Raw genomic sequence first — 26,428 nt, 5'->3', positions numbered from 1 at the left:
GTGCTTCAGAGAGGTGTTTTTGGTCTCCCCGAGGGAGGAGATGGAGCGGGTGAACAGATTCTCACGCTGCAACAGGGGGAAAAAACGACAGCGGAGTTTGCTTTGTCATTTCGCACACTGGCTGCACAAACTGGATGGTGTGATGTGATCCCTTAAAGCTGCTTTTTCGCAAGGGTCTGAATCTGGAGTTACAGGCTGAGCTCGCTTGTCAAGATGCAGGAAAAACTTTGGATCGACTGATTCACCTCGCCATTCGCTTCAACAATCTGTTTCGCTCTAGGAGACCCAGCAGGGGTTCAATGTTTCGTTCGCCGAGCCCACTGTTAGTGCCTGAACAAGAACCGATGCAGGTGGGACACACTCGAATCTCTCCAGAGGAAAGAGATCGTCGATATCGCAGAAACCTCCGTCTCTACTGCGGCTAAGCCGGTCATGTGAAAGTCTCCTGCCCCACAAGACCCAAGCAACACTATCCCTCTGTGGTGAGTCAATCGTCTCGTACTTCAAAGTGTATTAAAGTACCTGTTAAACAAGCCTTTAGTGATGGGGTGATAGAGACAATGACTCTAATCGATTCTGGAGTGGCAGAAAATTTTATTGATGCTAACTTTGCTAAAATTCATGACTTCCCTTTCATACCCTGTAAATCTCCTTTGGCAGTGGCAGTGGAGACCTCTGGGCGCCGGTCAGGTCCAATACACTACCAGTGACATCTGCCTGACTACTGGCACCATGCACTCAGAAATCATCCGTTTCTACATCATACAAGCTCCCAATAACCCAGTTATTCTTGGACTTCCCTGGTTTCACGAACCACAGATCTCATGGATTGAGGGTCAAATCACTCACTGGTCTGCCAAGTGTTTTACACAGTGTCTTCAGACTCTGGAACCGACATTAGACATGGTTAGACATTCCTCAGAGTATGCTGATCTAGCTGAAGCATTCAGCAAGTCCAGCGCTACCCAACTACCCCCACATCGACCCAGCGACTGTGCCATCGAGCTATTTCCTGGTACCACACCACCCAAAGGCAGAATCTTTCCTCTTTCACAACCAGAGACTGAATCCAAGAAAGCCTGCATAGAGGAGGAACTAGCTAAGGGCTTCATCATTCCGTCTACGTCTCCTGCGTCTGCCGGATTCTTTTTTGTCAAGAAGAGAGATGGGATTCTTCGGCCTTGTATTGATTATAGAGGTCTGAACGAAATAACTGTCAAGTTCCGGTACCCTCTACCTCTAGTTCTGCCGGCTCTTGAGCAGCTTCGCTCCGCCAAATACTTCACCATGCTTACAATTTGGTTTGCATAAAGGAGGGGGATGAGTGGAAGACGGCCTTCTGCACCACGTCTGGGCACTATGAGTACTGGGTTATGCCGTTTGGGCTTGTCAACAGTCCCTCAGTCTTCCAAGCATTCATAAACTATGTATTCTGTGACATGCTCGGTAGATGGGTCATCGTTTACATGGACGACATTCTCATTTACTCTGACTCTCTTGAAACACACATTAACCATGTCCAAGGCTTTCTACAATGTTTGATCTCCCACCAGTTGTATGCTAAAGCAGAGAAATGTGAGTTGCACCAGACTTCGACCACGTTCCTGGGATATGTGGTCAGTCCTGAGGGAGTGGCGATGGAAGATCATAAAGTGCAGGCCGTCTTGAACTGGCCCCAATCTACGACTGTCAAAGAGATGCAGAGGTTCCTTGAATTTGCTAACTTTTACGGATGAATCATCAGAGACTTCAGCTCCATTGCAACCCCCCTGACTTCAATGATTAAGAGGAGGGGAAGTCGCTTATCCTGGTCACCAGCAGCTGACAGAGCCTTTAACCACCTCAAGGAATGTTTCTCCACTGCACCCATACTGCATCACCCTGATCCTGAGCGTGAGTTTGTAGTAGAGATAGATGCCTCCATCCAAACTCTTCCCCTGTGCCTACTTCTCTCGCAAGCTTAACCAAGCAGAACAGAATTATGATGTGGGGAACCGTGAGCTATTGGCAATGAAGGCGTCCTTTGAGGAGTGGCGACATTGGCTTGAGGGAGCCAAATTTCCCTTCTCAGTTCTCACTGACCATCGCAATCTGGAATATCTCCGCACTGCAAAGAGACTCAATCACAGGCCAGGTGGGCTCTATTCTTCACACGGTTTCAGTTCACAGTAACTTATCGCCCAGGTTCCAAAAACACCAAAGCAGATGTGCTTTCTCATCAGTTTGAGTCTGCATACCAACCCCTTTCACCTGATCCCATCTTAACTTCCACTCTTACTGTGGCACCTGTGCAGTGGGACATCATGACTGAAATTGCGGAGACGCAGGGCATGGATCGTATACCTGCTGAGTGTCCACCCAACAAGACCTTTGTACCTTTTGTTTCCTTGAGGAACCGAGTTATTGTTCATTAATGTTCATTACCTCCCCAGCTCCGGACACCCTGGAATAGCTGCATTCATCCAACTTCTCACCAACAAATTCTGGTGGCCCTCACTTCGCACTGACACCATTGCGTACATTAAAGAACTGCGTAACTTGCAACACCACCAAGTCCTCGAAACAGTTGCCTGCAGGTTTGCTCCAGCCTTTACCCGTTCCTCAGAGACCCTGGTCCCACATCGCCATCGATTTCATCACCGACCTTCCCAACTCCAGAGGCAATACCACCATTCTTACCGTCATTGAGTCCTGTCGCCTGACTCAGACTACCCACAGACCTAGAAACAGCAGAGACTCTGTGCAGTTATGTAGTCCCTTCTATGGACTCCCTGAAGATATCTTCTCGGACAGAGGCCCTCAGTTCACTTCTCGAGTATGGGCAGCTTTCTTCAAACACCTCGACATCAACATTAGTCTTACCTCGGGCTACCATCCTGAATCCAAAGGGCAAACTGAACGCCTCAATCAAGAAATCACTCGCTTCCTAAGATCCTACTGTCACCGCAGTCAGGCTGATTGGAGCAGATATCTGTTTTGGGCAGAATATGCACAAAATTCCCTGCACAAACCATCCACCGGACTTACACCATTCCAATGCGATTCCAACCACCTCTCTTTCTCTGGTCCGGGGAGCCCACAGACTTACTTGCAGTTAATGGCTGGCTCAGGAAGAGTGAAACTACCTGGAACGAGGCCCATACTCATCTCCAATGCACCGTCAGGAGACAGAAGGAACAAGCAGATCGCCACCGACGTCTCAACCCTGAATATGTCCCGGGATCGTGGGTCTGGCTCTCCACTCAAAATCTTCGGCTCAGACTACCCTGCCGTAAACTCAGTACCAGGTACGTGGGTCCATTCAAAGTCATTAAACAAATAACCCCTGTTTCTTGCTGCTTGGCTCTACCTCCACAATATCGTCTCCCACCCACTTTTCATGTCTTTCTGCTCAAGCCCGCTGGTGCTCCGAGAAGGGCGGACGACCTAGATGAGGCCCGGAACCAGGGACCCCCTCCCCTCATCATCGACGGTGAGGAGGCATATCAGGTTCAGGAGATCTTAAACTCTCGGTCCCGGGGAGGAGTTCTGCAATATCTCGTGGACTGGGAGGGGTATGGACCGGAGGAGAGGTCCTGGTTCGATGCCAAGGACGTTCTTGACCCATCACTTACCACTGACTTCCACAGGACCCATCCGGATAACCCGGCCCTTCATCCTCGCGGAAGACCCCAGCGTTGTTTGCCTTCTCACGTCAGGAGCCCCTCTCAGGGAGGGGGCTCCGTAACGAATCCGGCCTCTGTGGTTCCCCCTGATCGTCACCAGAGGTCACCATCACCCAAGTATTGACGTTTCCCTCTAAACTCCATTTCCCATCACCCCGTGCCTAGCACTGTTTATGAGCTCACCTGCAGCTTGTTACTGGGACTACTTAAGCCTCTGCCTCACACTCACACTTCGCGAAATCTTGTTTTGCCCTGGCTGACATTTCTGAGTGTTACTACCTTCTTTATTGGATTACTGTGCAAACTGTGCAAACTGGATTGTTTGCTGCCTGCCCCGATCATCCGCCTGTCTGAGTACTCTGCTTTTGTCTCGCCTCTGATTACCCTGTTTGCTGTTGCTCGACTACGCCTGTACAACTGTGTCCACCTTTTATTAAAAGCTGCAAATGGATCCTCACTCTGTTGAATCATCATTACAGCAAGTTTTATTTATTTAGTTTTATAAACACAAAAATTCACATTGTTTTGCATTGTTTATGATTCAGAAATAAAAAAGTCATTGTCATAATTTTTCTGTATTCAAATTTTGTTGAAAATATTCTTAGACTAGAATCGAATCGAAATCGTGAAGCCAGTGTCAAGAATCAAATTGAATCGTGAACAGAGTGTATCGATACATCCCTAGTACTAGCATAGGAATTAAATAAAAATTTTAAAAAATAAAAATTTACAAATTTCCCCATCTACCTACGTCCACTAAACAAACTAGTATTATACTGTTATATACTGTTACTGAATACTAACACTAAGGCAAAAAGTCTGTTTTGCATACCAGTCTTCCGAATTTTCTAGATTAGTAAATACTTTTGAATGTAAGGTCGGCGTTTTAGAGTTGAGATGCACCTCCTAGACAGACCTCCTCAGTATGTTTAACGTTGTGCATGAAATTGCTAAACAGTCCAACTTAGAAACCTGAAAGACAGGAACGTTTCGGCTTTGATGTGCCATCGAGCAAATGTCATATTTTATCTTCCAGCTGTACATAAGATAAGCAGGAGAGTGTATGAACAATGCTGCTCACTTTGCTGCTGCTTCTCCAAGTGCACGTGAAGTTGTATAGCAAGTATAAACCAGGCCCCTTTGTGTGGCTTTGGGCCACATCACCCAAGTGTGGATTATCTTCCTATTACAACATTCCCTATAATGTTTTATTCCTTATGTACCTTTCAAAACTGGATGTGGAAATGAGATGCATCCTTTCAAACACACCTGACTTTTTGACTAGGTGTGACAAGAAATGCAAGTTCACCCTTCCCAGTAGTAAGTCAGTGCAAGGAATGTTCCTTTGGCTTTTAGTCACTTATGTTACATTTACAGTCAGGTACATAATATTTGAATATTGACAATATTATTGTTATTTTAGCTGCCTACCACAGTTGAAATTAAATAATGAATATGAGCTAAAAGTGCAGACTTTCAGCTTTAATATGAGTGTATTCACATGGGGTGAACAGTGGTGGAATCACTTTTTATATGTGCTCCCGCCCTTTTTAAGTGACCAAACGTAATTGGACAATTGGCTGCTCAGCTGTTCCATGGCCAAGTGTGCCTTATTCCCTCATTATTTAACTTACAACTAAGCAGATAAAAGGTCTAGAGTTAATTCCATGTGTGGCATTTTGCATTTGTAATCTGTTGCTGTTAACTCTCTATATGAAGTCCAAAGAGCTGTTACTGCCAGTGAATTAAGCAATCTTTAGGCTGAAAAATCAAACTACTCTGACCAGAGAGATAGCAAAAATGTTAGATGTAGACAAATCAACTATTTGATACATTCCTAAAAAAAAACACACGAGTAAGCTCAGGAACACCAAAAGGCCCAGAAGACAACAGAAAACAACTGTAGTATAATTGTTTCCCTCACTAAGGAAACTCTCTTTTCACAACAACTGGCCAATTCAGAAATACCGTACAGGAGGTAAGCGTATTTGTGTTAAAGTCGACAATCAAGAGAATACTTCACCAGAGTAACAAAAAAAGTTTACCAAAATATGTAAACCATTCGAAAGCCTCAAAAACTGGAAGACCAGATTAGAGTTTGAGTCTAAAAATATTCTGGAACAACATACTATGGACAGATGAAACAAAGATCAACTATACAGTATTCAAGTACCAGAATGATGGGAAGAGAAAAGTATGGAAAAAGGAAGGAACTGCTCATGATCCAAGTCACACCACTGCATCTTATGTCGTGGGTATGTATGGCTGCCAGTGGAACTGGTTCCCTTGTATTTATTTATGATGTGATTGCTGACAAAACTTCAGGATAAATCTTGAAGTTTATAGAGCTATATTATCTGCTCAGAATCAGCCAAATGCTTTAAAACTCACTGGAAAGCGCTTCACAGTGCAGATGGACAATGACCTAAAACGTACGTTGAAAGCAACCCAAGAATTTCTTTAAGACAAAGAATTGGAATGTTTTGCAATGGCCAAGTCAATTACCTGACCTGAATCCAATTGGGCATGCATTTTACTTGCTGACAGAAACATGCCCTAAGAGCAAGCAGGAACTGAAGACTTATAAATTATAAATGTGGAATTTAAACAAAAAATGTAGGGTGCTCAAGTTTGGGAAAGTTTGGGAACACCAGCATTAGTCTTTTTTCTTATTTATTTATTTTGTCTCTTGCTTTTATGTTATATAATTTAGAAAAAAATTGGATTCTGCTTCATCAGTATGCATTTTCTACTCCCCAATTTTTTTCAGGCTCAAAGGCAAGTGCTTGTGTTTAAAGAAGGAGGTCAAGACGCTATTGAAACCCCATCTAGGTCACATCTACTTATATATAAATATTTGGTGTCTACTGCACGCAGGTAGTTTGAATAATTTGAATGGGGTGCCTAGAAAATCAACTTATAACAAATTTGAATACAGCCCTTCATGTATAAATGGTATTACTAAGGGAAAAAAATGCCTTTTGGAGTAGAGTTGAAAATGGAGGTTGCATAGTGCTAAACTGGCAGCTTACCTCACTTAGCAACATTAATCTTGTAGCTCCAGTAACAAAATTAAAGAAGCAAACTTCAGAGACCAATTTCATAAAGAGGGACATTCAAAAAGGTAACAGTTATGTAAATTTAATTTTTTGCTAAACTATTCAGCCAAACTGTTCATTTTTTTTGTTCACACAGGGAGACAGCAGCATCCGCTACTTTGAGATCACAGATGAAGCACCGTACGTTCATTACCTTAACACCTTCTCCAGCAAAGAACCACAGAGGGGCATGGGCTACATGCCCAAAAGGGGCCTAGACGTTAATAAGTGCGAGATTGCCAGGTACATAGCACCATGTTGTTACAACAGATATGTATATGGGCCTGCAGGAGCTGAATTTAATCCTGTCTTTTATTTAATTCTGCTGGATTGACCAGAAATTATAGGCACTTGAAGGATTATTTTTCACTTATTCTAAAGCCTGTGACAAAGCCTAGTGCCTTCATCACTCCTCATCACTCCTCCGATATCAGTGAACGTTTATGGGCTTCAGTAGTCTGACTTTTTTCTCAGGGTAGTAATTGTTAGATACTAAATCAGACACACACACATACAAATCAATGTTTCACATTAAAGCAGTGGGATCTGGCACAAATATTACCATATTTTCCAAGTAGTTCCAGAGTATTAGATACACCTAAACTTTCAATGATTAGAGTAAAAAAAATATGTGCTGAATATATACTACATGCTTTGCTTTTGAGGAGGAATAAACAAGAATATTGTCAATACACCCTATGAAAAATCTTGGAAAATGTATGGGACATTGCTAGATCATATAGCATCACTATGTATTCATAGTGACCTGATGCAGTAATGATGGTGGTCTTCCACTCGCCCCCTTCTTTGATTCTGATGAGATTATAAGCACTGCTTAAGTCTTGTTAAATAATTAGTGCGTGGTCTCAGGCCTAATTCTTTTTTTGTCTACATGAAAAATCCAGAAGCTGCAGGTGAGGTAGAGGTAATGGCAGAGGTTATATTTGGCTATGAGGAGGGGTGCACAAGGTAAAAGCTCAGTAGCACAATCCCATGGATGATGAGCAGATAATTCTGAGGCTTTTCCTTTTAATAAAAACTTAAGATAGATTAAAATAAGGTTCAGGAATATTAATCTCATTCTTAACAATGTCTGTGGTACAGCATGGGCACATTTCAAGATTTGTGACCCTGGGCATTCCAGGATATTTATTCATGTTTAATCATGTTTAGGATATTGCAGGATTATGAGTTGTGAGCCAGGGACAAGCACAGTGGGATTATGAGGAGATCTTGCTATCATGAATGGGAGTGATTTATTATGGCACAGGTCTGTGGCCATGGTGTTAGGGATGGTGGTGATGTGGATCTTACCACTCCCCAACAGACTCCATCTAGGGCATGGTTGCTTACAGGGCACTAGAGGAATTTCTAGGGGTTTAGCTATTTCCTCATCAAGAAAGTTCCCTGCTGTTCCTGAATGAGGTCTTGAAAATATTTTGATTGTGAGCGCCATTCAATATATAGGTAAAAAACAACTGAAACAGAAAGTAGTTTTCCATCAACTTTCCAACTGCCAGAAACATTGCATAAAAAATCCTTTGAATTTACCTGGAGCAGTGGTGCCTGCAGCTGTATGGCTATATGCACTGTGCGTACCATGAGAAGGCGCTAATTAACGCTGTTTTTATTTTTTTACATAATTTTTAAATTGATTATTAATCTGTGTACACTCACGTGATATTGAGAAAGCAAGAGAGAATGAGAAAAAAATAAAGGTGTGCGTTTGTGTGTTGTACAGCGTGTGTATGTGCATGCATGGATCTTCTTTTCTTCTTTAGGGCTCCTGCAATGGGGGGTGGGGGGGGTGACCCATCCCGGTGCGTTGAGCTGACCAGATGAACCAGTTTTTTCCAGCACTGGCGGTCTTGTGCCAGCTGCTCTGCATCCTCCACAGCAACTCCGTATTGTTGGAGGTCCCCCTGCGACGACGTCAAGCCACCGGGTGCGGGGCTTGCCTCGTGGTCGTCTCCAGCCTGCAGCCCTCGGGTCAAACTGGAGAATGGCTTTTGTCGGATGGTCAGGAGGGAGACGGAGGACATGACCGAACCAGCGGGTGCGGCGTTGTGCGACCAGGCCAGATGCTCTGGGCTGGCACGTGCGGGCTCTAAGCGCCTCGTTGGAGACTTGCTGGGGCCACCTGATGTTTTCGATGGTTCTGAGAGCCCTGCTATCAAAGCCATCTATTCTTGCAGCCAGAGTCTTGTTTAAGGGCCATGTTTCCGAGCCATGTAGCAGGATAGAGAGTACGGCGGAGTTGTAAATCCGGAGCTTCGTCTTGCGTGAGATAGTCTGGTGCCGCCAGAGTGGTTTCCAGAGAGACTGCAGAGCTGATGCTGCCAGGGCTCCTCTGCGGAGAATCTCTGGTTTTAGGTCCCCGTTATCTGTCACAGTGGATCCCAGATATACAAAGTTCTTGATGTTGTCCCCAAGCCGAAGGGGAGGTGGGTCCGGTCCATCACCGACACGCATGAACTTAGTTTTTGTCCAGCTCACATGGAGGCCAAGCTTCTCTGCCTCTTCACTGTATACGCCCAGAGCGTCTCTCAGCTGGCTGTAGGATGTGCTGAGCAGGATGGTGTCGTCAGCGTACTCCAGGTCAGTCAGGTGGTAACTGCCAAAGGGCACTCCGGGGACCCGTTCACAAACCTTAGACATCAGATGGTCAATGATGCAGTTGAAGAGATCAGGAGCAGCCACACAGCCCTGGCGGACGCCACTGGAGATGGGAAACCAGTCAGAGTCTCTGCCGTTCACACGGACACAGCTCTGTGCGTCGCTGTAAAGCAGCTTGAGCAGGGCAACAATCTTAGGTGGTGCTCCAAGGGCCTGTAGGATACTCCAGAGTGAAGAGTGGCAGACGGTGTCAAAGGCAGCCTTCAGATCTATGAATGCCACGTATAGATGGTGATCTTTACGGAATTCGTAGGTCTTCTCTATGAGCAGTCGAACGGCGGAGATGTGGTCTATTGTAGAGCGGTTGGGCATGAAGCCAGCCTGCTGGGGACGGCGGCTACTTCTGATGGCTGGGAGAGCACGTGTGAGCAAGATCCTGGTGAAGAGCTTGCCAGGGATGGATAACAAAGTAATGCCTCTGTGGTTACCGCAGACTAGCCTGTCGCCCTTACGTTATCAGAAGGGCAGGATGACTCCTCTGGTCCAGTCACTGGGAAGCCTCTCTGTCTCCCACACCTGGTTAAAGATGTGGGTCAGCCACTCGACAATGCTGTCCCCGCCTGATTTTAGCATCTTGGCGGTTATTGCACAGATGCCGGGGGCTTTCCTGTTGTTCAGTTTTTTCAGGGCGGCTCTGACTTCCATGGGTGTGACAGGATCTGTGCTGCAGGCGTCACTAGGGGCCGCAGCATTTGCAGCCACTAGGATGGTGGGATCAGCCGGGGTGGTATTGTGCTGCAAGAGGAGGCTAAAGTGCTCTTTCCAACGTTCAAGGCAGTTTGCTTCGGTCATAATAATGTTGCCATCAGAGTCTTTCACCAGGGCTGTCTTGATGCGTGGGCCATTACGGGCTTGGCGCAACAGACTGAAGACACGGCTCATGTTGTTGCTGATGGTCGGTGTTGCCAAGCTCTGCTCCTCTGTACACACGGCAGTTGGTGACGAACGACTTCCAGCGTCGAGAGATGAGGATGTGGTCCAGTGCTTTCCTGGTTCTGCCATCTGGGCTGTACCATGTCCAATGATGGATTTGTTTCCGGGGAAACCAGGTATCAGCGACGCAGAGGTTGTCGTGGTGGCAGAGAAGGAGAAGGCGGTTACCATTATCGTTTGTGGTTCTGTTGATGAAGGTTGTGCCGACAGGTGAGCCGGTGGTCCGATCACTGCTGGACAGAGTGGCGTTGGCATCAGTGAGGATGATGGTAATGTCGTGTGGTGGGGCTTGGCCAACAGCCTGATGGAGTTGGTCGAAGAAGGCGTCCTTCACATCTTCATCAGCGACATCAGTGGGGGCGTAGGCAACAATTACTGTCATCTTGCCCTGCTGGTGGAGGAAGCAGGCAGAGAGTAATCTGTCGCCCAGAGGTGTCCAGCTGATGAGGGATTTGTGGAGGGTATTTGGGATGGCAAGTGCCACACCGTAAAGGCCTGTCCGTTTCTCGGGGCCACTATAGATGTAGCAATAGTCGCCTGCTGTTGTTTCACCATTGCCTTGCCATCGAACTTCACAGAGCCCTGCCAGGGTGACGTTATAGCGGCAGAGCTCTCGGGACAGCAGGGTGGCAGTTCCCGGGAGAAGGAGCGTCTGGACATTCCATGTGGCGACACGGGTCCTGTGACGAAGATTGATCCGTACTCGTTGGTCGGGGCAGGCTGGGGTCCGTTACCGTGTTGGGCAGTCCGGTTTCTTTTTCTGGTCAGTTTCGTAACAAAGGGGAGTTTCTCCTGGGTGGGTTGTTAGCCCTCCGCAGGATAGTCGGTTGGTGGGGCTGCCACCTCACAGCGTACCGACACGCTGGAGTCTTTGTTTGTCTGGAACCTTTCCTGGAGACCGGCCCGCCAAGGGTGACCCTACCAGGAGTAAGCTCCAGACGATATCGCTCTCCAGGGTCACTGGAACGCACAAGCCTCCTCGCCACGTCAAGGCCAGACCCATTCGAGGAAGTGCATGCATGGATGGGGGATGGCTGAAAAGAAATCTGATTGGTTATTTTATAAATTTTTTTAATTGGTGCTTATTCCACACACAAAAAATGACACTACAGATAGATAATGTTTGAACCTAGGCTCAAAATGAGTTAACGCTCACTAAAAGAGCTAAACTTGATCGAAACATTTGCAAAAAGGCCTAAAAGTATTGTGGAAAATGAAGCAAATGATATTGCTCCTCCTCCCCTGGAGACTGCAGTCTCTTTGGCACCTGAGTCCTGGGAACCGCCGCCTCTTTCATCAGATGCATCTAATGCTAGCTGCTCAACCTCTTCCCATGGAACCTCTTCCCTCCTACAGCAACCTTCTGCTAGTTCTGGCAGCCCGCAGGTAACTGTTAGCTGCCCTCTAACAGTAACTGACATATCAGATATAGGCAAATTTAAAGCAGATGAGCTTAAATTAGTCACAGATGCTGTTAAACTCAATGCACTGCAAAGTAGATTCAGACTGCCCCGAGACTGGGTTGCCCCATTAAGATCCATTTTTGGAAAGCAAAGAAAAATCCCTGATGAGTTTTACATGAGACTTTATATCTGACTTTGAGATACAGCATATTACAGGATAGCCTGCTCCGTGTGACCTGCATACTTTTCTCATCTGGTGACATGATTCTCAGGACAACACCACTCAGTGACTGGAGTAATGCCAAAAAAATTCTCACGAAGCATCTATCAACACAACCACATCAGACTGCTCAGTTATGTGCAACAGATTTTCTACGTGTGTGTAAAGGAAAGAGACGGTCAATTTGTACAGCATTAGTCAAAGCAATAATGGATTTAATTGCTATTTGCAGACAGCAAAATGTAGAGGTCATACAAATGAATGTAGCAATTTTCATGCATTCCTTAACTTTCGTGCAGATGGTGATGCAACCTTAACAGTTTTTGCTTGGACCTCCAAACTCAAATTACTGTGGACATCAAATACAAAATGAACTAATTGAGTTGTGTGGGAAACGGATTCAAAACAATTCTTAGCAGTGACATCTGTCAAGTTTTAAAGAGCATGGCGGAATTCTTCCACAGTTTACATTGTGTACTGAAAGTTCTAACTATGCCAGTGTCCACGGCTTCTGCAGAATGACAGACCACAGCCTTACTGGACTTGCCCTTATGAACATTCATCCTGAAATTAAAATCAACAGCAAGGAAGTGCTCATACAATTTGATGCAACCGGGAGGAGGCAAGTAAACTTCAAATAGGTAGGCAAGGTATAGTTTTTATTAATCATTGAGTGGCATTTCTTGTGTGTGTGTGTGTGTGTGTGTGTGTGTTAGGGGTGGGGGGTGGTTGGCTCTGCGTACCCTGAGATTATATCCTGCAGGTGCCCCTGACCTTGAGAGCCTTTGTATTTTTTTAGAAAGTGTAACACGAGGTCTGAGCAAGCACACTTCTGGGTTATCACTCTATATTTGGTTTGTGGACAGTGGATTAATTCCTCCATAGTGGATGCAATGTGGTGAATCTGTTGGGCAAGTGCTCCCAGTAACTGTCCCTGGGAAGCTACTGTGGTTCTAAGCTCCCAAACCTCCACTGGATCCATGGGAAAAGGAGAAGATTCAAATGCAGTGTGAGGAGCCATGTGCAGAAGTCCATAATCCAAATATCAAAAGTCAATAAACCTATGTCCAAATGCCAATAATTACAGTAATCAAGGCCTAAGGGAGGTCCAAGAGACAGAATATCAAGAGCAAAGCAATATATGAAAGTCGTATTCGAAAAGATAAAGAAAAATAGCATGGCTCAGAATTTGACCAGGAAGTCAGAAAGTGACCAGGTGAGTGACTCAGAAAGTGACCAGGAAGTGCGTGTGAATGGCCAGAGGTTGGAGGAGGCAAGCAGTCCTCCATGACTGACTGCAGGCTAGTGTCTAGATCTGACTTTATGTTTTGTTTTCACAAACTAATCAAAAAACCCCAATGGATAAAACCAGATTCTCACATTCTTGTAAGATTCTCAGATTCTTAAATTATTTGGATCAAATATGCTGATTGATTCAGAAATTTTGAATGTTATTTGTTGAATTGAATGTCACGTTGAGGAATAAAAAGACATTTATATTTCCATTTAATGTCATCATTAAAGCTTACATGAACTCATCTTTATATTCAAAGGTTTTATAAACTTCATGAGAGGAAGTGTGAGCCAATTATCATGACTGTCCCAAGAAAGGTACCACTTACTGCAAATATGCAATTGTATTAACATTGCACTATTACTGCATAGAAATGCATCATGAACAGTATAGATTTTATAGATTATATTTAGTCAGCATGTTAACCAGCATGCCAATGCCTGCAAATTACCTACAGTATAGGTGTATGTATGTGTATGTATATGTGTGTGTGTGTGTGTTTGTGTGTTCCACCTTAATAGAAACACCTGTAAACCTGCACATTTATGTAGTTATCCAATCAGCCAATCATGTGGCAGGAGCACAGTGCATAAAAACATGCAGATACAGGTCAAGAGCTTCAGATAATATTCACATCAAACATCAGAATAGGGGGGAAAAGTGTAATCTCAGTTTCTTTAACTGTGGCATGGTTGTTGGTTGGGCTGGTTTGAGTATTTCAGAAACCGCTGATCTCCTGGGGATTTCAACAGGAGTGCAGAGGGTCTGCAGGCTAGTAGAAACACCTAGTTGATGAGAGAGATCAGAGAAGAATGACCAGACTGGTCTGAGCTTACAGAAAGTCTACAGTAACTCAAATAAGCATTCTTTACAACCGTGCTGGTTACCAAGTTTGTAAAGAGTGATATGAGTTACTATATCCTTCCCCATTTCGATGTTTGATGTGAACATTAACTGAAGCTCTTGACCTGTATCTGCATGTTTGTATGCATTGTGCTGCTGCCACGTGATTGGCTGCATGAATAACTGCATAAATGAGTGTGTATATATTTGTGTATATATTTGTGTATGTACGTTTATATATATATGTATACTGTCCATAAGTATTTGGTCAGTGACACAATTTTCGTAACTTTGTCTCTGTACACCACCACAAAGGATTTGAATGGAAGCCTTCAAGAAGTGATTGAAGTATAGACTTTCAGCTTTATTTCAAAGAATTTAACAAAAATATTGCATTAATCGTTTAGGAATTACAGCCATTTTTAGTACCTCCATTTTCTCAAAAGTAGTTGGACAATTGACTGATAAGCAGTTTAATGACCAGATGTGACTTGTTCCAAACTTATTTCATGATAAATTAAGTAGATTAAAGGTCTGGAGTTGATTTCAAGTGTTGAATTTGCATTTGGTAGCTGTTCATGGGTACTCTCGCTATGTGGTCCAAAGAGGTGTCAGTGCAAGTGAAGCAGGCCATCATTAGGCTGAAAAAAAAAACAGACCTATCAGAGAGACAGCAGAAGTGTTAGGAGTGGCCATAGTGGAACTAGTGTTATGGCATGGGCATTTATGGCTGCCAGTGGAACTGGGTCAGTGGTGTTTATTGATGATTTGACTACTGATAGAAGTAGCAGGATGAATTCTGAAGTGTATAGAGCTATACTTTCTGCTCAGATTCAGTCAAATGCTGCAAAACTGATAGGACGGCACTTCACAATACAGATGGATAATGACCCAAAATGTACTGCGAAAACATCCCCCAAGAACTTGGAAATGGAATGTTCTTAAATGGCTGAGTCAATCACCTGACCACAACCCAATTGAGCATGCTTTTTGCTTACTGAAGAAAAAACTGAAGGTAGAAAGACCCACAAACAAGCAGCAACTGAAGGTGGCTGCAGTAAAGGCCTGGCAAAGCTTCTCAAGGGAGAAACTCAGCATTCATGGGTTCCATACTGCAGTCAGTGACCAGTTACTTTTGATCCTGTGAATGGAGGGACTATGTAAAAAACAACTGTAATTCATAAACAGTTAATGCAATATTTTTTTTTAACCCCTTCAATTAAAGTCTACATTTCAATCACATCTTGATTGGTTCATTTCAAATGCATTGTGGTGGTGTACAGAGGCAAAATTATGAAAATTGTGTCACTGTCGAGATGGACCTGACTGTATGTGTGTGTGTGTGTGTGTGTGTGTGTACATATATATATATATATATATATATATATATATATATATATATATATATATATATGTATATATATATATATATATATATATATATATATATATATATATATATATATATGTACATATATGTATATATATACACACACACATATATGTATATGTATATGTATGCATGTGTCATAGGAAATGGAAAGTACACCCTCCTTCAATTCTACAGACATGGACAAATTTGTTGGTAAAAGAAGAAGAACAAAAAAGAAGAACCCACAATTTTCTCTGAAATAACTTGAAACTAACAAAAGTAATTCCATATTTAATAAAAATCAGACTTTGCTTTTGATTTTTGATTCAGCAGAATATTTTAAATAGTAAATGAGAATGGCATGGACAAAAATGATGGGACCCTTAACCTAATATTTTGTTGCACAACCTTTAGAGGCAATCACTGCAAACAAGCGATATCTGTAGTTCTCAATGAGACTTCTGCACCTGTCAACAGGTAGTTTGGCCCACTCTTCCTGAGCAGACTGCTCCAGTTGTCTCAAGTTTGAAGGGTGCCTTCTCTACACTGCATGTTTCAGCTCTTTCCATAGATGTTCGATAGGATTCAGATCGGGGCTCATAGAAGGCCTCTTCAGAATAGTCCAATGTTTTGTTCTTAGCCATTCTTCAGTGCTTTATCTGTGTGTTTTGGGTCATTATCCTGTTGGAGGACCCATGCCCTGCGACTAAGACAGAGCTTTCTGACACTGGCAGTATGGTTTGCTCCAGAATGCCTTCATAGTCTTGAGATTTCATTGTGCCCTGCACAGATTCAAGGCACTCCGTGCCAGATGCAGCAAAGCAGCCCCAAAACATAACCGAGCCTCCTCCATGTTTCACAGTAGGTATGGTGTTCTTTTCTTTGAAAGCTTCATTTTTTCATCTGTGAACATAGGGCTGATATGACTTGCCAAAAAGCTCCAGTTGTGTCTCATCTGTCCAAAGGACATTCTCCCAGAAGTGTTGTGGCTTGTTAATATGCATTTTAGCAAATTCCAGTCTTGTTTTTTTATGTTTTTCTTTCAACAGTGGAGTCCTCCAGGGTCTTCTTCCATTGAGCCCACTGTCTCTCAAAAAGCGATGGATGGTGCAATCTGCCACCGATGTACTTTGACCTTCGAGTTCAGCTTGTATCTCTTTGGAAGTTTTCTTTGGATCTTTGTGTATCATTCGCACTATCCTTCTGTTCAATCTGGGGTCGATTTTCCTCTTGTGGCCACGTCCAGGGAGGTTGCCTACAGTCCTATGGACCTTAAACTTCTTAATAATATTTGTAATTGTAGTCACATTAACATCAAGCTGCTTGGAGATGGTCTTATAGCCTTTACCTTTAACATACTTGTCTATAATTTTCTTTATGATCTCTTCAGACAACTCTCTCTGGTCCATGTTCAGTGTGGTGCACATGATGGTACCAATGTGACTGGTAAGCAGAGTGACTACTTTTCTCTGTTTAAATAGGCTGAATGACTGTTTACAAGATTGAAGACGTGTGATAATTGAAGAAAACAGTTAGTTTGAAATATCACAATATTCAAAATTATTTATAATCTTTTCTACTGGTACCAACAAATCTGTCCAGGCCATTTTAGAGTACCTTTGTAAAATAAGCAATAATTTATTATTAAGGCAGTAATTAGCAGCAAGGTCTTACTAATGAAATGAATGACTTTATGCAATCATCAAGAAGTGTGACTACTTCTATAAAAGCAGAACTTTTGGCAATTTGGCGGAAAGAGAGGAGAGAGAGAGAGAGAGAGAGAGAGAGACAAAGAAAAACTGGTTCCCTGGTCCCCAGAAATGCTGTCATCTGGTCCTCAGCTGGCTGGGAAGCAATCCCCCACGAAGCCGGGTGATGGCACGGGACCTCCTGGTGGGTGGCTACGGCTCCTCCTCTTTTCAGTCGGACAGCAGCTGCACCTCTGACACTCTGGTGAACTGCAGCAAACCCACCATCCCCTTTTCAGGCAGACGGCAACCTCACTTCCCTTCGTTCCCTGGCAACCGCTCCAGCACCACCGCCTCACTCTTCGTCGGCACCACGATCCTTCCACAGAATCAAGGGCTCTCAGACAGTGCATCCCTCCTCCCTCCTGGGTTTTGGCAGTAATGTAACAAACTCCCAAGATGGGCAGGGAGGAGGCAGGAACGAACTGAACACAAATGTAAATTTTAATCATAAACAGAGCTCAAAGAGAACGTAAAACCAAACGTAGGTCAAACGCAAAAACACAGATGCGTCTCTCTCTCCCTCTCTGGCATCTCCACCTGCTCCTTATCTCTCTGTCCCGCTGATTAGACCACTCAGCGCCAGGCGTGCATCCTCACAGCCTGGCCACTCCCTCCTCGTCACATCACCATTCTACAGTAAGATTACAAGACAAGAGCTACATCATGTGCCCTACAGTCCTCTGTAAGCACATGTTTATTTTCATGACATAAATGTTTATTTTCATGACAGCACAATCAGGAAAAGACTGAACAAGTATGGCTTTCATGGTAGGATGGCTAGGAAAAAGCCCCTTTTCTCCAAAAAGAATATGGCAGCATGACTTACGTTTGCAAAATTGTATCTGAACAAACCACAAATGTTCTGGAACAGTATTCTTATCACAAACACCTCATACCAACTGTCAAGCGTGATTGTGAAGGGGTGATGATTTGGGGTTGTTCTGCAGACACAGGACCTGGGAAACTTGCAGTCATTGAGACAACAATGAACTACCCTTTATACCAGAATATTCTATTCATTAAACGAATGCCCTCAAACATCAGTGAACTGAAGCAATGTTGTAAAGAACAGTGGGCCAAAATTTCTCCAAAACAATGTGAGAGATTGATAAACACTTACAGAAAACATTTATTTGAAGTTATTGTTGCTAAAGGTCATTCTACATTTTACTGAATTATAGGGTGTACTTATTTTTTCCCCACCTGGTTTCTGAATGTTGGTTTACTGTTTGAAAAAAAAAATTACATTGATATTGAAATCTGTTGTGTGTTCTTGTTGTCAGCTGAGGTTATTTGTTTGTATGTAGAAGTTGGTGAAGACCACACAATTGTTAATTGGGCCCTGATGAATAAAAACATAGAATTGAGGGTATACTTTCTTTTTCCCATTTTACACACACACACACACACACACACACACCGATCAGCCATAACATTAAAACTGCCAAAATAGCTTAGACCCCTTGAGGCATGGACTCCACAAGACTTCTGAAGGTGTGCTGTGGTATCTGGCACCAAGACATTAGCAGCAGATCCTTTAAGTCCTGTAAGGTGCAAGGTAGGTCCTCCATGGATCGGATTGAGATCTGGGGAATTTGGAGGCCCAGTCAATTCCTTGAACTCTTTGTCATATTCCTCAAATCATTCCTGCACATTTTTTGCAATGTTGCAAGGCGTGTTATGCTGCTGAAAGAGGCCACTGCCATTAGGGAATACCATTGCCATGAAGGGATGTACTTGGTCTGCAGCAGTGTTTAGGTAGGTGGTACTTGTAAAAGTAACATCCATATGAATGCGAGGATCCAGGTTTCCCAGCAGAACATTGCCCAGAGGGTCACACTGCCTCCGCCAGCTTGCCTTCTTCCCATAGTGCTTCCTGGTGGCATCTCTTCCCCGGGTAAGCAACGCACACTCACCCGACCATGTACATGTTGTAAAAGAAAACATGATTCATCAGACCCGGCCTCCTTCTTCCATTGCTCCACGGTCCAGTTCTGATGCTCATGTGCCCATTGTAAGTGCTTTCGGTGGTGGACAGGGGTCAGCATGAGCACTCTTGTCTGTGGCTACACAGCCCCATACATAGCAAGCTGAGATGCACTGTGTTCTGACACCTTTCTATCATAGCCAGAATTAACCTTTTCAGCAAATACCAGCCTTCTAGACAAGCCTTCGCTCCCCATGCGCATCAGTGAGCCTTGGGGGCCCATGACCCTGTCACCAGTTCACCACTTGTCCTTCCTTGGACCACTTTTGGTAGGTACTAACCAATGCATATCAGGAACACCCCCCAACACCGGCCATTTTGGAGATGCACGGACCCAGTTGGCTAGCCATCACAATTTGGCCCTTGTCAAAGTTGCTCAGATCCTTACGCTTGCCCATTTTTCTTGCTTCCAACACATCAACTTTGAGAACTGTCAGTTCACTTGCTGCCTAATATATCTCACCCTTTGACAGGCGCCATTATTCTTCACTTCCCCTGTCAGTGATTTTAATGTTATGACTGATTGGTGTGTGTGTGTGTATATGTGTGTGTGTGTGTGTATGTGTATATATATAATGTATGTATGTGTGTGTACATACATACATAAATGCATACATACATAAATACACACTGCTCAAAAAAAATTAAGGGAACACTTAAATCACACGGATCTTGATGAACAAAATATTCAAAGTTGAAAATCTTTACTTATATACATTGTGTAATTTGTTGAGAACAAAATGATGTCACAATGGTCAGTGGAAGCCAAAGTCATCAGCACATTGCGGGCTGGATTCAAAATCACACTGAAAATCAAAGTAAAAAATTGAAATTACAGGCTTGCATGAATTTCATCACGGCAGCTCATGATGTAAGTCAGTTTACAGTGGATATAAAAAGTCTACACACCCCTGATAAAATGCCAGGTTTCTGGTGATGTAAAAAAATGAGACCAAGATAAATCATTTCAGAACTTTTTCCACCGTTAATGTGACCTATAACCTGTACAACTCATCTGAAAAACAAACTGAAATCTTTTAGGGGGGCAAGTAAAAATAAAAAACAAAATAATGTGGTTGCATAAGTGTGCATATCCTCTTATAACTGGGGATGTGGCTGTGTTCAGAATTAAGCAATCACATTCAAACTCATGTTAAATAGGAGTCAGTACACACCTGCCATCATTTAAAGTGCCTCTGATTAACCCCAAATAAAGTTCAGCTGTTCTAGTAGGCTTTTCCTGACATTTTCTTAGTCGCATCTTACAGCAAAAGCCATGGTCCACAGAGAGCTTCCACAGCATCAGAGGGATCTGATTATTATTAAAAGGTATCAGTCGGGAGAAGGGTACAAAAGAATTTCCAAGGCATTAGATATAACATGGAACACAGTGAAGACCATCAACATCAAGTGGAGAAAATGTGGCACAACAGTGACATTACCAAGAACTGGACGTCCCTCCAAAATTGATGAAAAGACGAGAAGAAAACTGGTCAGGGAGGCTGCCAAGAGGCCTGCAGCAACTGCAGGAATTTCTGTCAAGTACTGGCTGTGTAGTACATGTGACAACAATCTCCCGTATTCTTCATATGTCTGGACTATAGGGTAGGGTGGCAAGACCTACCCCATACCCTTGTAAAAAGCCTTTTCTTACAAAGAAAAACATCCAAGCTGGCTAAATTTTTCAAAAACACATTTGAAGTCTCCCAAAAGCATGTGGGAAAATGTGTTATGGTCTGATGAAACCAAGGTTGAACTTTTTGGCCATAATTCCAAAAGGTATGTTTTGTGCAAAAAGAACACTGCACATCACCAGAAGAACACCATACCCACAGTGAAGCATGGTGGTGGCAGCATCATGCTTTGGGGCTTTTTCAGCTGGAACTGGGGCCTTAGTCAAGTTCTGAGAAGATCTGAAGAGGGCCGTGCACAGGAGATGCCCTCGCAATCTAGAAATGCCCTTGCAATCTGACAGATTTGGAGCATTTTTGCAATGAAGAGTGGGCGAATATTGCCAAGTCAAGATGTACCATGCTGATAGACTCGTACCCAAAAAGACTGAGTGCTGTAATAAAATCAAAAGATGCTTCAACAAAGTATTAGTTTAAGGGTGTGCACACTTATGCAACCACATTATTTTGGTTTTTTATTTTTACTCGCCCAACCTAAAAGATTTCAGTTTGTTTTTCAATTGAGTTGTACAGGTTATAGGTCACATTAAAGGTGGGAAAATTTCTGAAATTATTTATCTTGGTCTAAATTTTTTAAATTACAGAAGCCTGGCATTTTAACGGGTGTGTAGACTTTTTATATCCAGTGTATCTATATGGCCCCCGTGTGCCTATATGCAATCCCGACAATGTCTGGTCATGCTCCTGGAGAGATGGCGAATGGTGTCCTGGGGGATCTCCTCCCACACCTGGATCAGGGCATCAGTGAGCTCCTGGACAGTCTGTGGTGCTACTTGTCGGATTCGGATGCTCTGATACATAACGTCCCAGAGGTTCTCAATTGGATTCAGGTCTGGGGAATGTGAGTTCCAGTCAGTGGCATTAATGCCTTCATCATCCAGAAACTGCCTACACACTCTGGCCACATGAGGCCGGACATTGACATGCACCAGGAGGAACCCAGGGCCCACTGCACCTGAGGATTTCATCCCGGTACCTAACAGCAGTAAGGGTACCGTTGGCTAGCACGTGGAGGTCTGTATGACCCTCCAAGGATATTCCTCCCGAGACAATCACTAACCCACTGCCAAACTGGTCATGCTGGATAATGTTGCAGGCAGCATGATGTTCCCCACGGCATCTCCAGACTCTTTCACGTCTGAAAGAGTGTGAACCTGCTCTCATCCGTGAAGAGAACGGGGCGGCAGTGGCGGACCTGCCAATTCTGGTGTTCTCTGGCATATGCCAGTTGAGCTGCACAGTGCTGGGCTGTGAGCACAGGTCCCACTAGAGGACATTGGGCCCCCATGCAACCCTCATGGAGTCTGTTTCTGACAGTTTTGTACTTCTCCTCCTCTTCTTCCTCGCACAAAGGAGCAGATACCAGTCCTGCTACTGGGTCATTGCCCTTCTTCGGCCCTGTTCAGCTCTCCTTGTGTAACGGCACGTCTTCCGGTGTCTCCTCCATGCTCTTAGACCTGTGCTGGGAGACACACCAATCCTCCTTGCAATGGCACATATACTTGTGCCCTCCTGGAGGAGCTGGAATATCTGTGCAACCTGATTCGGTTGTTGGTACTGCCTTGTTCTACAAGTAGTGACAAGGCAAAACTAGAGACAAATCAATTAGGAAGGATAAGGAGAGAGCAATTGTCTGTGGCCACCACCTGCAAAACCATTCCCTTTTTGGGGGTTGTCTTGCTGTTGCCTGTCCAGTGCACCTGTTGTCACTTTCATTTGCACCAAAGCAGGTGAAACTGATTCACAATCACTTATGCTTCCTAACTGGACAGATTGATATCCCTGAAGTTTAATTGTCTTGGTGTTAAGTGTTCCCTTATTTTTTTGAGCAGCGTATACATATATATACACACACACACGTTACTAAACCTATGATTTAAAAAAATCACAGTGTATAATACACAGATGCTTCTGTACTCACATTTACCACCCACAGTCAGACCTGTTCCAGGATGATCTGTATCCAGACACAGCTGGACCAGATTGGGCCTTGGAAGCAGAGGAGTGGTTTGAAGGCAAGAACGGTGATCCTATCCTAATTTCCCTCAAACATGGTTATGTCCCTGGCAAGAACCGTGACCTCAAGGTGGTCAAAAAGAATGTTCTGGACAACAAGTCACCCAAAAAGGTGGAGGAGATGTCAGTTCTTCAAAAGCCTGCGTCTCCTCAGCTCACTAGAGTAAGTATTTAGTAATGCAATCATGTAAAAATCATCATTTAAATTATAGCTGCAAGCAGCAATTATCAGGGTTCAAGCACTTTAAGAACTTTAAGTGCATGCATAAAAATATATTATGTATTATTTAGCAAGCATATAAGCACTTAATCTGGAGATGAAACAAGACAAGTTTCAGCAATTTCAGGTAATTTACCATAGAAATATAGTGTTTTAATTAACATTTATAACTGTTATAGTACCTATTGCCTGATCTCTATAGAATTTTGCATGCTTCTTTAGAATCATACATGATGTTTGAAATTAGAATTACCTAATTTCATGAAGGTCTGAGGTTTCATTTAGGAATTATAGACTTTTGGGTACACTTGATAATGTTATAACCATCCAAAGACTAAAGTTCAAAATTTTTTTTTTCATAATTATTGATGTAGGGAGTCCAGAAAATTGTACTACAGTCCTGAGAATTGTACTTCTTGAGGTTGAGTGAAAAACATAGGACATAGTTTAACATAGTTTACCACAAATATTTTTTTTTAAATAATCACAAATATTTAATGATTTGATTGATACCAGTGGTTCTTGAGGCAAAGTTGTTAAGTATTAGGAGATCTAATATATTATATGAATAATGTGTGTATGTGTGAAACATTGCATAATATACAATCATTTATACACATGTAAAATGTGAAAGCACCTCCTGGTGGCTGCACAATTCTTAACACACAATTCAAATTGGCCGATACCCAAAATGGCCGACATACAAAATTAGGTATCATTCGACTCTGTATGCCTCACTGAATCTAAAGATACCAGTTCCATAATTTTAGGGCAAATTATACAGACGTTTTAAGTAAAAATATCAAATCTTCATATCGCGTTAGCAGTAGGTGGTGCTGTTCCGAAACTGCTAACGTTGTTGACGTGTTATACGTGAACGGTTTGGGCTATCAAAAATCTTTGAATAAATTATGGTCTTCATTGTCTGATGATGATCTGAGAAAAATTAGGTGAAGTTCTGACAAACAGTATGAGGAGTGTGCAAAAGTAGGTTTTTCAAAAAATTCACAATGGTGAAAAATGTTTCTCCAGCCAAGGCACATGTGAGTTTATAAATCCATGCAAATAAGTGCTGCACATCAAAAGTTTATATGAGCTTGTCAATTGCTGTAAGTGTACAAAGCATGTATACTTTAGAATGTTCTTTCCTCTTTTCTTTTGCAGAAAAATGAAGTGAAGTTGGAGGAGCTGCTCCGAGAAGTGAAATCACTCAGAGACCTGGTGACACTTCAGGACAGGCGAATCACCAAACTCGAAGAGCAGATGGCCAAAGTGGCAATCTGAGGCACTGCTACAGCTCTGAGTCACCATGTCAGAATATGAAGAGATACATTTCAGAGGGCCAGTCACTGCCAAAAAAAAAAAAAAAATCACAGTTCAACTTGATCATTCCTCTTGGTGATTTTTTTTGTGACTACGACTTGAAGCAACATTCCGATATGGACGTTATCATCTTGCCTGCCCTGAGCATTCATTAGCGAATAGCAAAAAACAGATGAATTTTGCTTTGTGTTGTTTTTTCATGGTCTAGTGGGTTTAATTGATAAATATTTTCGATTTTTAGATTTCATGATTTTCTTCCTTTTTTTTTTTTGATTTTGTAAAGTTGTGATCCTTTGAACTTTTGCACCAAGTGCCAAATCCCCTAGTGTTTTCTGTGAGTGTGTCAGTATTACTCTTCTTTTATTTCTTTGTGCTGCCAAATGTGAGGTGCACCTGACCTGCCTATTGTGTTGCTTTTATTTTAATCCTTTTTCTGGCTGGACTTTACACTGTCTGTTAATCTTTTCAAGACAGGACATTAGGAAGGTTTAGCCTCTCTCTGTTCATCTCAGCTATACAGGTTAAAGGTTACAGTAATGTGACACAGAAATTAATCAGAAATAAAATGAGCATTAACTGAGGGTAAAAAAGACCTAGCACAAACAAAAACACTTCAGGTAAAAGCAGCATTGAACAGCATGGTGCCTAATTGAGAAACACTCACCATATGCCACGATTTTTGCATTAATTCCCTGCTGCTCACTGTAGTGGATTTTTATTTCAAGCTGTCACTATCAGGGTGTACTAATTACAATAAATGCATTACACTTAGATGATTTTGATATATTTATCAAGTTCTCCAAAAGCAATAAAGCAAAGGTGTTTGAGTGAGAATCTAAATTTTTTTCACTGATCTTCTAAATCTAATCTGTAGTTGCTTTTTACTGATAGGACTTTCAGCAGTTCATTTGACTTATAACTTATATACAAAGTTATAATATAAAATTAAAGCTCTAATCATTGGCCCCCTTAAGAAAATCAATTTAAATACTGCTGCTATTTGTTCATTTTAACTTCATTACAACTCACCTGCTTATTAATAGAGCTATCCAGCCACTTTGTCTATTTGAAATGTAAGTACAGTCAGGTCCATAAATATTTGGACAATGACAGTTATTTACGTGTCTACCAAGTATACAGTATTTGATATTAAATGTAGGATGATTTACAGCACTCTTTATATGTGGACCCCCCTGCCCCCCCCCTTTTTTTTGTAAACTAATTGCACAGTTGAACACACATTAAAGAAAGTGTTGTAATTCCTACACCATTCACCCAGTGTAGTGAACTAAATTAACGCTAACGCTAATATCTAGGGACCTGACTGTATATATTAAAAAAGGCTGCAGTATGTCCATGTGCTCTACCTTATGCACCATTTTCAAATCATCCTAGTCACATAATGGTAACAGACTCTGATTTTAAATCCACTCTTCTCTGAGCTGACATCTGAACTTGGTCTTCATGAAGCAGTGGCTACCAGCTGGCCCTCACCCTTGTAAATGATATGTAGTGGTGCCTCTTCTTGTATAACTGATTTTAGCCTGGCCCCCTCAAAAGTTTCTGGCTGGAGCTCAACTGACATTAACCTGAACACTTATGTGTCCTAAACCATCGTGTGCATGCATTCCAGGTTTCACTAAAACAAGAGTCTACACCCACAATAAACCATGTTCATATTATGTTATGGATTCAGCTGTGTGATGTATTCAGCTTTGATGACTGTGCCTTGTCTTTAAATGCAATAACATTAGTAATTGTCAAAGTAGCTTTTTAACAGCTTATTCATGAAAATGAGGAAAGCAAATGGGAAAAATATCATCAGTAGACTACAGATAATGTATTTTGAGCTGGTGTTATTCTGTCATTTATCTCTTTACAGTTTTTTATCTTCTTGTAATTTAGTCTTGGCCAATTCCTACCTACCAGTTAGGCT

The 26,428-nt window shown here is 42.8% G+C and overlaps 1 protein-coding gene across 10 annotated transcripts in view; it reads left to right on the top strand.

Annotated features, from left to right (window-relative positions):
- coro1cb (coronin, actin binding protein, 1Cb) overlaps positions 1 to 26,174 on the top strand; it is a 91,406-nt gene extending 65,232 nt beyond the window's left edge. For 5 of the 10 annotated variants that reach the window (XM_034300712.2, XM_026922023.3, XM_053230572.1 and 2 more), the window contains 4 exons: positions 6,861 to 7,006; positions 13,549 to 13,606; positions 16,554 to 16,950; positions 22,870 to 23,112. In XM_034300712.2, coding sequence (XP_034156603.2) covers positions 6,861 to 7,006; positions 13,549 to 13,606; positions 16,554 to 16,950; positions 22,870 to 22,889 — 621 coding nt within the window. In that variant the 3' untranslated portion in view covers positions 22,890 to 23,112. Of the gene's footprint in view, positions 1 to 6,860; positions 7,007 to 13,548; positions 13,607 to 15,665; positions 16,951 to 22,869; positions 23,113 to 24,333 lie in introns of those variants that run through there. The other 5 variants (XM_026922022.3, XM_053230573.1, XM_034300713.2 and 2 more) reach the window with 5 other exon arrangements.
- The last annotated feature ends 254 nt before the right edge of the window (positions 26,175 to 26,428 follow it).

Source organism: Pangasianodon hypophthalmus, chromosome 27 (genome assembly GCF_027358585.1).
Source record: "Pangasianodon hypophthalmus isolate fPanHyp1 chromosome 27, fPanHyp1.pri, whole genome shotgun sequence".
In the NCBI taxonomy this organism is placed as follows: Eukaryota; Metazoa; Chordata; class Actinopteri; order Siluriformes; family Pangasiidae; genus Pangasianodon; species Pangasianodon hypophthalmus.
This window is presented reverse-complemented; position numbering and strand designations above follow the sequence as displayed.